Source organism: Camelus dromedarius, chromosome 8 (genome assembly GCF_036321535.1).
Source record: "Camelus dromedarius isolate mCamDro1 chromosome 8, mCamDro1.pat, whole genome shotgun sequence".
Classification (NCBI taxonomy): Eukaryota; Metazoa; Chordata; class Mammalia; order Artiodactyla; family Camelidae; genus Camelus; species Camelus dromedarius.
Window position 1 is genome coordinate 28,410,220 of NC_087443.1, and position 13,430 is coordinate 28,423,649.

Below are 13,430 nucleotides of genomic sequence, written 5' to 3' on the forward strand. Positions count from 1 at the left end.
CTTCCTTTTTGGAGACTTGAGTTTGGCACTGTCTAAATCCCTAGTCTGCTCTCCTTCAGTCATACTCAATGAGTTGACTCCATCTCTTCCACTTGACGGCCATTGCCCATCTGAGGACAGCTTGTGTAGTACAACATCTCCAACCATGGATCCAGGTGTCTTTCTTTGGCTCTTTTCTCTTGGACTTCAGTCCTCTAAATGGGTCCTAATGGCTACTCATGGATCATAAAATATAATGCGATTCCTCCTCACCTTTCAGAGCTCAGATCACATGTTACCGTCTTTGCAAAACCTTCCTTTGATGTTACTCTACTACCAGGCAATTAACAGCTCTCTTGGTGTTCTCATACCACCTTGTGTATTACTTCCCTGTAACACTTGCCACAGTGTATCACAGCTGTGGGTTGACATTTTCTCTCTTGCTCGCTATATTATAACCCTCTCTTCAACCAGGGACTGGTCACCGTAATCATTGCAGGATCTTCCATTCCTGGCACAGAAGAGGGGATTCATGTTTATTAGTTGCTTTGCTGATTCGTGAAACCAAAGTTCAAATTTCAGGTACCATGACTGGTCAGAAAAGGAAATATCTTTGTTCAGGGAACTTTTTGATGGTCTTCAGATCTGACCCTTTTAGGAAAATCCTGGATGACCTATCTTTAGGCTGAGAGACTTGTAGGAAGTACAGAGTGCCGCGTGGCATACCACTGAGACTTCCCGGATGCTTCTAGATGTTCCAGTGCAAATCGTGGCTTGCAGCCCTAGTGTCAAATAGCACCTGGTGTGCCCAAATCCCCACCCTAGTTAATGAGACTTGACATTAAAAAGCTGTCCTTTTTCTTCTCATTGAGGGGCAATCGGTCCTCAGGCTTGTTTACTTACTTTTCTAACAGAAGGGTTGGAGGCCAATGTAATCAAGGGATGATTTCTTCCCAGAAAGATAGGAAGTCGACATGTATCTCCTCTCTCTCAAGGCACATATTTTCTGAAAGGAATTTTGGCCAGCTTGCTACAGCATTTGCTTGCTTGCTAATATTATATGAATATAAATCCTGAATGCATTGGGGGTAGGTCTCAGACCTTCCTGAGATGATACTTCCACTCTAACCAATAAACAACCTGGTTTTACAGCTTCAGGACAAATTTATTAAGATCCTCTTGCAACTAAAATACATTCTTCTAGGGTTGGGAAGAAAGAATTTATTTCGTTCATTTTCTCAAAATTCTTTATGATGCATAGAGATTATGTATCTAGATCTATCTATCTAAAGATTCCTCAAGAACAAAAACGTTCAAAAATTGTTCTTGTTCTGATCTGTGACCCATTCTTATCAGTAACTGCCCTTTTATTTTAGCATTTTTGACTGAGCTCAGTGTTTGAAAGGTGACCTGGTGGTTTACAACACCTCCAGACTTCCCAGTAACCCAGCTACTGAGATGCTATTCCGAGCTGATTGTTCTTCTCCTTTTAAGGTCAGACGTGACAGTTCCTGCAGTAATCTAGCACGTTCAGTGACGGTGACTTTGCAGGATTGCCTCACATGAAATTTGTCATCTGGTGTCGCCTACAAGAAAATTCTCAGGAGTGAATAAACACAGAGGCTTCCTATCCTAAGTGGGGTTGGGAGGCCTATTAGGAAAGCCAGGGTAGATATCCTGAAAGCTTAATTCTAGGTCTATAGGCCATGTAGGAAGGATTGCTGTCCCACTGCCTGTGTTCGGAACATACAAATGAGAAGTATCAAAGACATTTCAGAGGAAGAAATTCTAAGAACTAAGTAAAGCTCATCCTTTAATGCTTGAAAGAGGTGCTTTAAGAGGTAAAAATCACTTTACAGTCATGTTTCAGAATTTGAACTAATTTAGATTTTCTGTCTTGAATTGACAGTATTATTCAGGGACAATAGCTCAACTGAGCAGATAGCTGACCACGCCTGGGACATTATCCTAATTTTATGCGGCCATTGTTGTAGAAACCCAAATACCTCCCTCAACACTGAGCTACAGAGTCACTGTCAGAGATGGAATCTAGACAGTGGGGCATGGGCCAGGATGCAGGATTATATTTCTCATGCTGCAAGCTCATTAGAGCTGCCTGGTTCTATTGTAATTCCTGAAGTTGTCGGTGAGATGCTGCCAGTCCACTGGAGGGGAGGCCTCCATAGAAGCATGTTTCTTTTCCACCAGTAAACAAGGCAAGCGAGGATGCACGTCGCCCTGAGAATTCAAGACAAGTTTATTAAGATGCGTCTGAGCTTGAGGCACTCGTCTAAGGAGTGTGGCAGCTGGGAGGTGACGGTGGGGGTGGGGGGAGCGCGTCATTGGACAGTTCGTGCAAATACAGTTGTCAAGGCAAGGAGAGAGGGTGTTGTTTAGCATTGAAATCATGTATTCCAGAGGTGGGCATTTGGTAGTCAGTCTGCTCTGAAGTGACATGCTGCTGAATCTTTAAAGGGCTTCAGCCGGGGAGAGCAAAATCTGATTGGGCAAATTGCTAAAATATTTAAAGTGCAGCCTGTTAAAGCTTTTACTGAGAAGAGCATCACGTCAGAAGTTGTAGTCAGAAAGAGCAAGTAATTGGCTTTCCATCCTCATGCCAGTCAGTCAGCATGAGGCTCTGTTCCGATTCCTTCCTCTTCATTGCCAATGCTAATAACTACCCTTCGGCGTGTGCACGTGTGCGTGTGTCCTGCAGCGATTGTATAGCTGGTAAAATGAGAAAAGAAGGAGTGAGACAACTGTAAGAAGGGAGACTAAATCCACACGATGACGTGAAGTCCATCTTAGAAAAAGGGGAACAGAAGAGAAAGGCAGAATTATTACCTGACAGAGGTCACCGGCATGTCCTGGTGGTTTTGGGGGCAGTTATCTTTCAGAGGTTGGGTTCTGCAAGCCAAAGAATGGCCTTCGGTGACAACCACTTCCTCTGCATCTTTCATCTCCTCTGAGATATAACTCAGGGGGCACTTTCCATGTATAATTTATCACATTTTCCACTTAGGTTTTCCTGTCCTTTTCTCCCCAGGCATGACCCCTTGTTAATTCCCGGCAATGATCAGATTGACAACATGGACTCCAACGTGAAGAAGTATGACTCTACTGGGATGTTTCACTGGTGTGCACCCAAGGAGATAGAGAAAGTCATCCTGGTGAGTGACAGATTGCAGAATTGATGCCATCCACTTCTGTCCCAAATTACACTTGCCAGGAATGAGGTTTTCCTAGCTAGATGGTGGGATGTTAGCCCCTGGTCCTAATTATTTTTGATAATTAGTATTCAGGATATACATTGAAGCAGCTAGAACTCTTTATTAGACCATGAACTGAGAGTGGAATTCTCAGTCTCTGAATATTCATTGGCTTATTACCATAGGGGGTGATCACATGCTGTGTGAAAGGCATCATGGGAGGCAGTGTGTACCATCACTCCTGTGGACGTGGCTTTGGGGCCAGAGCCTGCCTGTGCCATTAGTAGCTGTGTGGCCTTGGACAAGTCACTTGACCACTTTGCACTTCAGTTCTTTTATGTGTAAGCAAATGAGATGAGAATGACCCTAACCTATAGGTTGGTAGTGAAGATTAAAACCCAACATATGACTCAATAAACTTACCTACTAGTATTGTTAACCATGAAGAAATCTGAATGCTACCTGTATTGTTGTTTGTTTATAACAATGCCTTGCACATTTGTGATTCTTCTTAGCACAGGTTGTAGGCAGGCAGATCACATTTGCTGATGATAACAAGGGTGACAGTGGTCCACCTCGGGAAGAGTGAGGTTCAGAGCCCTGGTTCATGGTTGGCTCATCTCAGTAGCAGCAGTGAGCTTCCTCTGGTCTGTCCCAGGAATGTCAGCATAGATAACAATCCATTCTACTCCTTAGACTTGTCCGATTAACAGCTTTAGGTTTTAATGCCTACATAGGCTTTCCCACTGTTTATTGTCTTGTTAATCCATGAAAAATGGATTAATAATCAGGAAGTCATATGGAAGGGTTCTTTCTCCCTTGTGCCTTCTAATCCCCAGATGACTGTGGCCTGCTCCTTTATGTCAGCCAAGAAAATCCTATCAGTTCTGATGTCATGGCCGCCCTCCCTAAGAAAGGACCATTCCAGTTCCTCAGAAGGGCTTTATACTCTAATCCGCTAGATTTTCCCCTGTTTTATTTGAATGTGTGTGTTTTCTCAATTTAATTATACTCAAGCATTAAGAGCCAATACAGCATTGTGCTGGAGGCTGTCTGGGAGGTGTGAAAGGTGCAGACAGAAGCACAGAAAAGGCAGAATTCTCAGAAACAGCCCTTGTCCATGGAGTGCAAGTGGTTCTTAATCACAAAACCATGTCATGTGTTTACCTTCTAATCTTGTATCTGCACCACTTGTTCCTCTGGGGATGTAAACTCAGCCTGGTGTTACCCACCTGGGGCAGGTTAAAGGCTGGCTTGGCATTTGGGGGATCCAGGGTTTCAATGACTTGCCTACATAATCCTCAGGAGTGTGTGGGTAACTGACATTCCAAGTCCCCTACAGGCATGAAAGAGTTTAGTGAGACGAGTTACTACTTCTGTGATCTGAAAAGTAACATAGTTAACAAAACATTCATAGCAATCCTGTTACGTGTTAGGCACTCTTCTTGCTGCTGGGAGTACAGCCCTGACAGTGACTTGCTCATAGAGCTTATAGTCTTGCGAGGGCACAGAGAAGGTACCCAGGGAGACAAAGAATATGTAATAACATTTCAGTTATTGATAAGTGCTATGAAGAAAATAAAGTGGGGTCATGGGCTAGAAATGGACTAGGAGGTGCTATTTAGACAGTGGGGTCCCAAAAGCCCCTTCTAAATTAACCCTGGCACACAGATGGGAATGCTCGGAAGAGCTAGCTCTATGAAGATGCTTTCTGGGCACAGGACACTAACTGCTTTGGGGGGTCAGAAAATATGAGATGGCTGCAATCTTGAGGAAATGACCATCTAATTAGAAGATATAAATGTACCATGAGACAATATATTTAAAGCTAAGTGTTATGAGGCACAAAGTGCTGTTCGAATCTAGTATGTGTGTAAGTGGTCAGGGAACCTCGTATGTATTTAGGTATGTATTAGATACAAACAGGTTGAGTTTGGAAGTGTTTTACAGCCATTTAGGCCCTACTTGGGTTAGGCCTTAAAGGATGTGTAGGAAAGACAAGGTGCACACGTAAGTAGTTTCTCTCTTGGATCTTAAACCTGGCAGATTCAGTCTCCCCCAGGGCTGAGTCCCGAGAACTGGGACACTTACTAGGTTGTCCAGGTGATATTGCTGTGGCTGGTCTAAGGATTGGTGTTTTGGTCCCCAGATCCAAGCTCCTGAGGTCAGCATCTGTGCCTTGACCACTGCTAACTGGAGCCTTCCCCACCTTCCTATTCTAGACTTCCAGTCTGTATTCTGGACCCAGGTTATATTCCTCAGGCTTGCCGAAGGGAGCTAGCTTCTCAGGTGACCTGGCCAATTAAAAATAACTAGGAGTCTCATCACAGCATGTTGCAGTCTGGTTGACCCTCTTTTGGTGGTACCCAGGCACTCACACTTCCATGCAGCCAAGATAACTAACTCTACGTTTTATCCATGAAGCAGTGATGTGGGGTGTGACTCCCCAGCAGGGCCTCCTTGGTCACCATTTATAAGACATTTTTTACAGCCTGTGTCTTAGGTGTCCCTGTACTGTTGGCGGAGAGAAGCCAATAATGGTGACAGCCCCTGCTTTATTCTAACGATCAGGGAGTGAAAGCTAGCTTCTTCCTCTCCTTGGGGGTTACTGTAATAACCCTGACATTGTCGTGAATTGCAATATTGGCATTTAAACGATCAATACACCGGTCAATTCTAGGGATTAAATCGAGCAGGGTTTGATATGTGCGGTGGACATTAATATGCCTCCCCCAAAGCATTGTAAACCACATGGGGCCATCCAGACACGCAGGGGGTGGACAGGGAGGAAGAAAGGCGAGCTGGGAGGCATCGGACCAGAAAGAAAGGCAGAGAAAGGCCCACGACTGGCCTCCTGTGTTGTTCTCTGTGCTGACACAGTGAGCAGTGGCTGCCCATTTGCATTTCCTGGGAAGCTGTAACTGGGGTGGTTTTATTCTTTCATTTGTCCCCTTTGTAAATACAGACCTAGAGTCAGGGGAAGACATGGGCTTGTTGTTCTTCCATTTTGTCTCTAGATCCGTTTAGTGCTTCCTTGGGAGTCTTCCTCCAACGACTTACATAGGTGGCCACTGCGGGCCTGTCCCTGGAAACCCCAGGGCAGCAGTGGACAGCAGTCAGCTAACACTTTATGTAAAGGGTCATACAATAAATAATTTAGGTTTTGTTGGCCGTACAGTCTCTGTCACAACTAATCACCTCTGCTTTTGTAAAAGCAACCACGGGGAATACGTAAATGAGTAAGATTGGCTGTGTTGCAACACAATATTTTTGGAATTTGGATTTCATCTAATTTTCACATGTTCTGAAATATTCTTGTTTTGACTTTTTCCAACGATTTTCAAATGTAAAAACCAATCTTAGCTCACTGGCCATACAAAAGCAGGTGGCGGGCCAGGTTTGGTCTGTGGGCCATAGTTTGCCAGCCCCTGGCTCAGGACATCGAGTGCTATCTACTGATGCAGTGATGTACTGGGAGGTCCTGATGATGGGTCTAGAATTTAAAACTCATTTCTCATGCCAAGGCCTGCATGGGTCACACTGTTTTATCATCATCTCAGCAAGGGAGGCAGAAAAGGCAGCTCATGTTATCAACAATTTCCTGGAAACTAAGACTTCCTTTTCCAAATGACATAAATATTGCTGTTCCCTCTAATTTTTCCCTCCTGAAAATTATTATGAAAGATCTTCAGCTTGTATGTATGGATGACATGTCTTCCTTAAATCTTTTCTCAAAGAAGGTAATGATATGTGTGAATATATGCTTACAGATATTTATTACACAAAATTATTTATACACACATACTCAAATTATAAATAAATATGGCATGTATATAACAGTGAAGAAATTAAAAAATAATAGCCCAGAGTCAGCACTCAGCCAGTGTTTCCTCGGTATTTGACATAATGATTTTTCAGTCCTTACCGCAGCCCCCTGAGGTCTTCTCTCCAATGCATGTGCCTTCTCCCTCTGGCAGACTCGGAGTGAAGCCGCCATGACCGTCCTGAGTGGCCACGTCGTGGTTTGCATCTTTGGCGACGTCAGTTCAGCCCTGATTGGCCTCCGCAACCTGGTGATGCCACTCCGTGCCAGCAACTTTCATTACCACGAGCTCAAGCACATCGTGTTTGTGGGTTCCATTGAGTACCTCAAGCGGGAATGGGAGACACTTCATAACTTCCCCAAGGTGTCCATATTGCCTGTAAGTCCAAGGTCACATAATTGATGCTTTTTTCTTCTTTTTCATTCACAAAAGAAAAATCCCTGATGAATGTAATAGCAGTAGCTTTGATCCCGCCTCTGCTTCTTCGTCTGGTTATGGGCCTGAGGACTCAGCCCTTCCCCTGTGCTCTGTCTAGGAAGATCCAAACCCTGGGAGACCTTATTAAAAGGAATTTGCAGCCAAGTTCAGTCGCTCATCAGGCATGGAGTTTAGCTGGTATCAAATGTATTAACCGTATCAGTGTCTAAACACTCTCTTACCTACCTCAACCCAGTGCTTTGCAATATTATGATGCTTACGGCAGAATTTACATATAGAACTATTTATACCATTTTATTTATGACATTATTAATGTTTGGAGAAATCTTATTTTGCCATGTTCTGTTTTTAACTGAATGTATTTAACAGAGTTCTTTATTTATTTCTGCTGTACAAAAGCCCAACCCCTCCTGGTGGCCAGCCCCTACCTCCCAGTCATTTAGAAGCTCAGCAAGGTTTTCATGAGGTTGTATGTGTGCATGTGATGTTCTTGATTACAAAACACTAGGACCCAAATCTAAAAGGAACTATTTGGGACTCCACAATTTAGCGTGAGGACCTGGGGCACGTGATCTGCGAGTCATGTAACTAATTACTTCCTAGTCGTTAACCAGTTTATTTTCTATAAACTTTCAAATAATTGTAGAGCGCTGTACATTTCAACATTTGACATGGTTCTCCAGGTCACAAACCCATACAAATATCACTTACCCTCCAAATATTTTTCTTGGAAGTTCACATTCCTAAAACTGAGGAACATGAATTTGATTCTATTGAGGAACATGAATTTGATTCTATATTTCAAGAAGTCTAAATTTTTCCACACTTATGGAGCTAGAAATCCATTATTTCTGTTATCTGCTTATAGAACCTCAGAAATGGAAAAAGAAGAAGCAAGGTAATATAATTCAATAAAGAAGACCTAAGAATCTATCCACAAGTAATACCCCTTGTAGCTACCATGTAACTCAACATATGCCTGACACAATAGATGATAAATATATAAAGAAGTGAGAAAAATATAGACAGATATCTTTTGGATGCTGGGCCCAAAACTCACTGCCTTAATGAACACATGGAGTTAAAAATCTTTACCTGCGGAAAAACAAATAGTCACACACGTAGAAGAGCCTAACTAGATACGCATCTTGCTAATTTCAGAAACATGTACATTTCTGTGATTATTTATCTTCCTACACGGGCTCTTCCACGTGGTCCTTGGGAACAATGAACTGGAGTTTCAAAATCTTTTGTAAAGAGCTCATTATTTTTCTGGGATACAAGAGTCTATGTATGTGTGTATGTGTGTGGTGTGTATGTGTGATGGCTGTGTGTGATAGCTGCTATGTGTGCATGCTTGGTGTGTGTGTGTGTTTCCTTCTGCACGCCCTAGAACACATCCACTCATCGCCTGCACCTATATGAATAACTTCTCCTATTTGCAGGGCCTTTTCAAACCCTCCAAAATTAGCACCTGCCAGCACAACGTATTTGTACAAAATGGGCTTTCACCTCTGTCGTCACATAATTTCATTGTTTAAACAGGGCCGCACAGATAGGGCCAGCCTGGAGAAACACAGGGTGTTTCTGTGTATGTCGTCTGTATTTCTTGAGTTTTGAAATCATGTGTGCATAGCTGCACAGGGATTGTCTTATATCACAATGACTGCTGGGTTCCCTACAAGGTGAGAATTCAGAGAATATGGATGTAGACAGTTGAGGTTTAAGCAATGGGCTTAGGAAATGATTCAGGAAGTTGGTCAGACTTATTTTGTACCAAAAGACCCCAGGAAATGAGGGGAGATGTCTGCTTTTCTCAAAAGATACTGCTCCACAGCCTGGAACTAGTAGCTTTCCAGTCCATAGCATGATGTGCCTGTTCCTCCGTAAGTCCACTTTGCAGCAGTATTTTGGAGGCTGAGGTGAGAACCAGGACTGCCGCTAAGCTGTAGAAGAGGGCTGATGGCCTTGATCTCTGCGGCCAGGTCCAATCTTCTCAAAGCCCCGTTTCCATGAGGGAGACTGAGAGGAAGGCAGTCACAGATACATGGCCGGTGACACACCTCTCCCTACACAGGCAGTGTAGTTGAAGGTCACTCAAGGGCTACTGAAAGTCACTCAAGTCTCCATGAGGGCAAATCAGAAGCTGGATTTAGGCTGGAGGTCCAAAGAGGCTGGTGGCTGGCCATGAACTCCAAAATGATGCCCCTGGGACCCTCTGATGTGGGATGACCTGATGAGTTCTGCCGTGGCCCCTTCTGAGGACACGGAGCACAAGGACTCATGGTCTCCTGCTCCGGCCCTAACCCTTCTTCCTACCAGTGGCTGCATTCCCAGCCTCTGTCATTACCTCCTTCATCTGGGGTTTTTTCCACTGTTTTTGGTCGTTGTGGGATTTTTTTTAAGTCTGTTTACTAGCTTATTTATTTTTAATTACTCCAGTAATATACAAATACGTCCTTGTTATAAAATATTCAAACAAAACAGAAGCATATGAAGTCAAAAACAAACTTTTCCTTCACCCCCAATCTTATTCCCCTTCCCAGGGGTAATTACTGTTATTAGTTTAGTGTGTATTTTTCCTGAACCTTCTCTTGGAATGTACATACATTTATAAATACATTCATAAACATATAGTTTTAGTTCGTGGATTTCTTTTTACATAAATGAAATCATACTTTTCGAGTTGTATAGAGCTTGGCTTTTCCTGTTTGTTTGTTGTCGTTTAATCCTCTGTCTGAGATCCTTCCAAGGCAATACCTACACAGAGAACCCTTTCAGCCTCATTACCTGCTGCATAGACTTCCATTGTTTCTATATCTGACTGTGTGTTTAACCATGCCTATATTCTTGGACAATTAGGCAATTTCCTAATTTTTTTCTTGCTGAAAATATGCAATGAAATCATATGACCTGAAGCTTGACTCCTTTCCATTTCCCCTTTGCAAGATGGGTGTTAATTTCTCTCTCTCCCACATCCTCCAAATTGAGCGGTGCTTTCAGCCCCACCTCATCACACCATTCTCCCTGCCTATTTCCCCTTGGTGGCCTTGGAAATTCTAGTTGGAGCTGCTGTCTTTTTTGCTCAAGCCAAAAGTGACCTGCTATTAAAGAAACAGGCATTTGAAACCCACTCCCTCATTACATTCTGAAAGCCAGAGGTTGCCACAGGACAGTTACTTAAATCAAGACAATTTCCAGGCAGGAAGAAGATGTAGAACCCTGGCATTATTCCTCACCCTCGTTAGTTAGTAATAGCTTGATTGAGTATTGAGAGCAAGCCTAAAATGCTGCCATCAGCACCAACTACCCTTTAGATTAGCACACAGCTCCTATTCCCTTGAACGTGGTTAGGCCAGCTTAATGTCAAAGCATAAAAAAGATACTTGTTAAATAATTTCCCAAAGCTCTGGCTCCATCTTTAATTTGTTTTTATTTTTTTTCCCCTCTTCCCCTCTCGTCCCTCAGTCTCATTTTTGCTTGTCCTTTTTTTTTTTTTTCTTCTTTCTTCTATGCCAAAGGGTACGCCATTAAGTCGGGCTGATTTAAGGGCCGTCAACATCAACCTCTGTGACATGTGCGTTATCCTGTCAGCCAATCAGAATAATATTGATGATACTTCGCTGCAGGACAAGGAATGCATCTTGGCGTCACTCAACATCAAATCTATGCAGTTTGATGACAGCATCGGGGTCTTGCAGGCTAATTCCCAAGGTAAGGACAGCCTGTAATACTTCTCTGCTGTGCCTGTGGGGGACAGGGGCTGGCAAGAGGGATATCCTTCACTTGGTAATTCAAAGGGGCTCACATCAGCCTGCCTGGTAGGGAAACCTGCGGTGGCTCTGATGACTTTCAAAGAGGCATCTGCCGCCTATTCTTGCCAGCCCGGGAAGCGGGCTTGAGACCTGAACACCCACGCTCACAATAGGCTACCTTCCCTGAGAATCACCCAGCCTTTAAAACGCCACCCTCTCAGCCTTCCCAAACAGTGACTTTGTCACCAGGGTTGCCAGCTAAGTGTCAGAGCCCTGAAATGATGCTGTCTGAATGATTCCCAGTGTTCCTCCTCAGTATGTATTTTTGCCATTGACCTGTTTTGAGCTTTGCCATTGTTTCAGCTGCGCAGGGGTGTTGTAGGCTGCCCAAGGGATGGTGGTCTCTGGAGGGTGGGCACTGTATGGACGGTAAAAGTCATTTAGCGAGAGGTGACACTTGTCAGCCCATGCATTCTCTATAGGAGGCGCGGCAGCATTAGATGACACAGTGCTCTGCCCCAATCGTCCCTGTCATTTGCTCTGGGATGCTGGGCAGATGGCTACAAGTAAAGATGTCATCTAGGTGTCTCAGGGAGTAAAGATGCTGTCTCGGCTCTCAGAGAGACGTTACCACAAAACCCCTGTAACAAATGACCTCGCTCTTCAGGGCCTTGGCAAGGACAGGATGGGAGCCATCTTCCTCCAAGTAATGCGTCTGTGTAGGCCCACCGTGAACTGTCGGATCATTGTCATGGGTGGTGTTGGGTGCCTAGTGGAGCCCTGAATACCATGGTCTCAGGAGCGAAGGCAGAGGGAGCACAGCCTGTGAGAGCTGTAGCTTCTGGGCTGATATGCACCATCGCATTGATACGATGAAGCTCCGCTCAATCGATCGGTCGTGCAGCCTAGACCCAAGGGCTCCGTTATCATTTGTCAACTCAGCATCACCACCCCCTCCTTCTGATGTCCCCTCGACATTGCAGCAAAGCCAGGAACAATAGTTCTTAGAATCCCCTTCCCTGCCTGGTTCTGGGCAGGCGTCTGCCAATGATGAGAGAGGGGTACTGGGGTGAGATCTGGAAAGCAGAAGAGAACCTTGATTCTTGGGAGGCAGCTCAGACCCTGAGTGCAGGTGCGAGGGTCAAAACAGCTCTCAGGGGAACCTGTTGAGAACCCGTAGCTTTGCTGCTGGAGATGGAGATGGGGGTGCGGGCTCCCCCGAGGGTCTTGAGACACACAGCCCCTTCTGGTGAAGTTCAGGAGACCCTGCCCCTTAGTGTTGCAGGTAAAATGGCTAATGGTGGCCTCTTTGACTTTTGCTCCCCCAGCCCTTCCCAGGGCTGTGTCAACCTCTAATTTTCATCATGCTTGGCTTAATAGAGTGGCTTCTATTCTTGACCTAACCGTAGCTGATACAGCCTGAAGCTTGGTTTTGACCTCTGGACTCCCCACTCCTCTGCCTCTCCCCCACATCTAAATCTTGGGATCCATTTGCTCAGCTGTGCCTGCAGGACAGAGCAACGTGTCGTGTCGAGGCCCTAAGAGAGAGCCGAAACTCTTCCCTGCCCCCTGCCCAGCCTGCTCAGGGAGCTGAGGTGACAAAGGGTGGGAGGAAACAGTTCTCTGGCCTTCTAGGAGGTGGAAAAGGCAAGCTAGCAGTTGGTTCCTGCCTTTAAGTAGTTGATCTTCAATGTGGTCTCCCCAGCCGCACCCCAACATGGGCATCACCCAGGCACCTTGTTAGGAATGCAGAATCTCATGACCTACCAGCTCGGGTTAGTGTCTGCATTCTAACAGAGTTGCCAGGTGACTCGTGTGCACTGCTTTAAGGCACGATAAATCCTCATGCTCACAAAACCGGGTCCAGAGAACATGCTGACCAAGACACTCCCCTTCCCTGGGCAGGAACTAGCAGAGGGAATGGAAAGACAGGGAAGCAGCAGAAGTGCTCCCTTCAGGGGAGATGGAACCGAGTGGGGGCAGGGAGACACTCCCTCTCCCCAGCGTGCCTGTTTCCTCCCAGTTTAATAATCCCGATTTTCAAGGTCCTAGATTAGAGTCTCAGTGTCTAATTTAGTTACACATGCATCTGACATACGTGTTCCTTCCAGCTCTCATAAACCTTATCCCAGCCTCTCAGATCCTGTTTGATGGCCAAACTGGTAAAAATGCTTCCCCTTCCCTCTTCAGATACTCAGTTCGCAAAAGCCTTCTTTACTGTTTTT

General features: G+C 44.9%; 1 protein-coding gene across 17 annotated transcripts in view; it reads left to right on the forward strand.

Moving 5' to 3' along the window:
* KCNMA1 (potassium calcium-activated channel subfamily M alpha 1) overlaps window positions 1–13,430 on the forward strand; it is a 711,615-nt gene that overhangs the window by 625,687 nt on the left and 72,498 nt on the right. For all 17 annotated transcript variants that reach the window (XM_064488015.1, XM_064488018.1, XM_064488017.1 and 14 more), the window contains 3 exons: window positions 3,026–3,149; window positions 7,166–7,390; window positions 10,972–11,164. In XM_064488015.1, coding sequence (XP_064344085.1) covers window positions 3,026–3,149; window positions 7,166–7,390; window positions 10,972–11,164 — 542 coding nt within the window. The remainder of the gene's footprint in view (window positions 1–3,025; window positions 3,150–7,165; window positions 7,391–10,971; window positions 11,165–13,430) is intronic.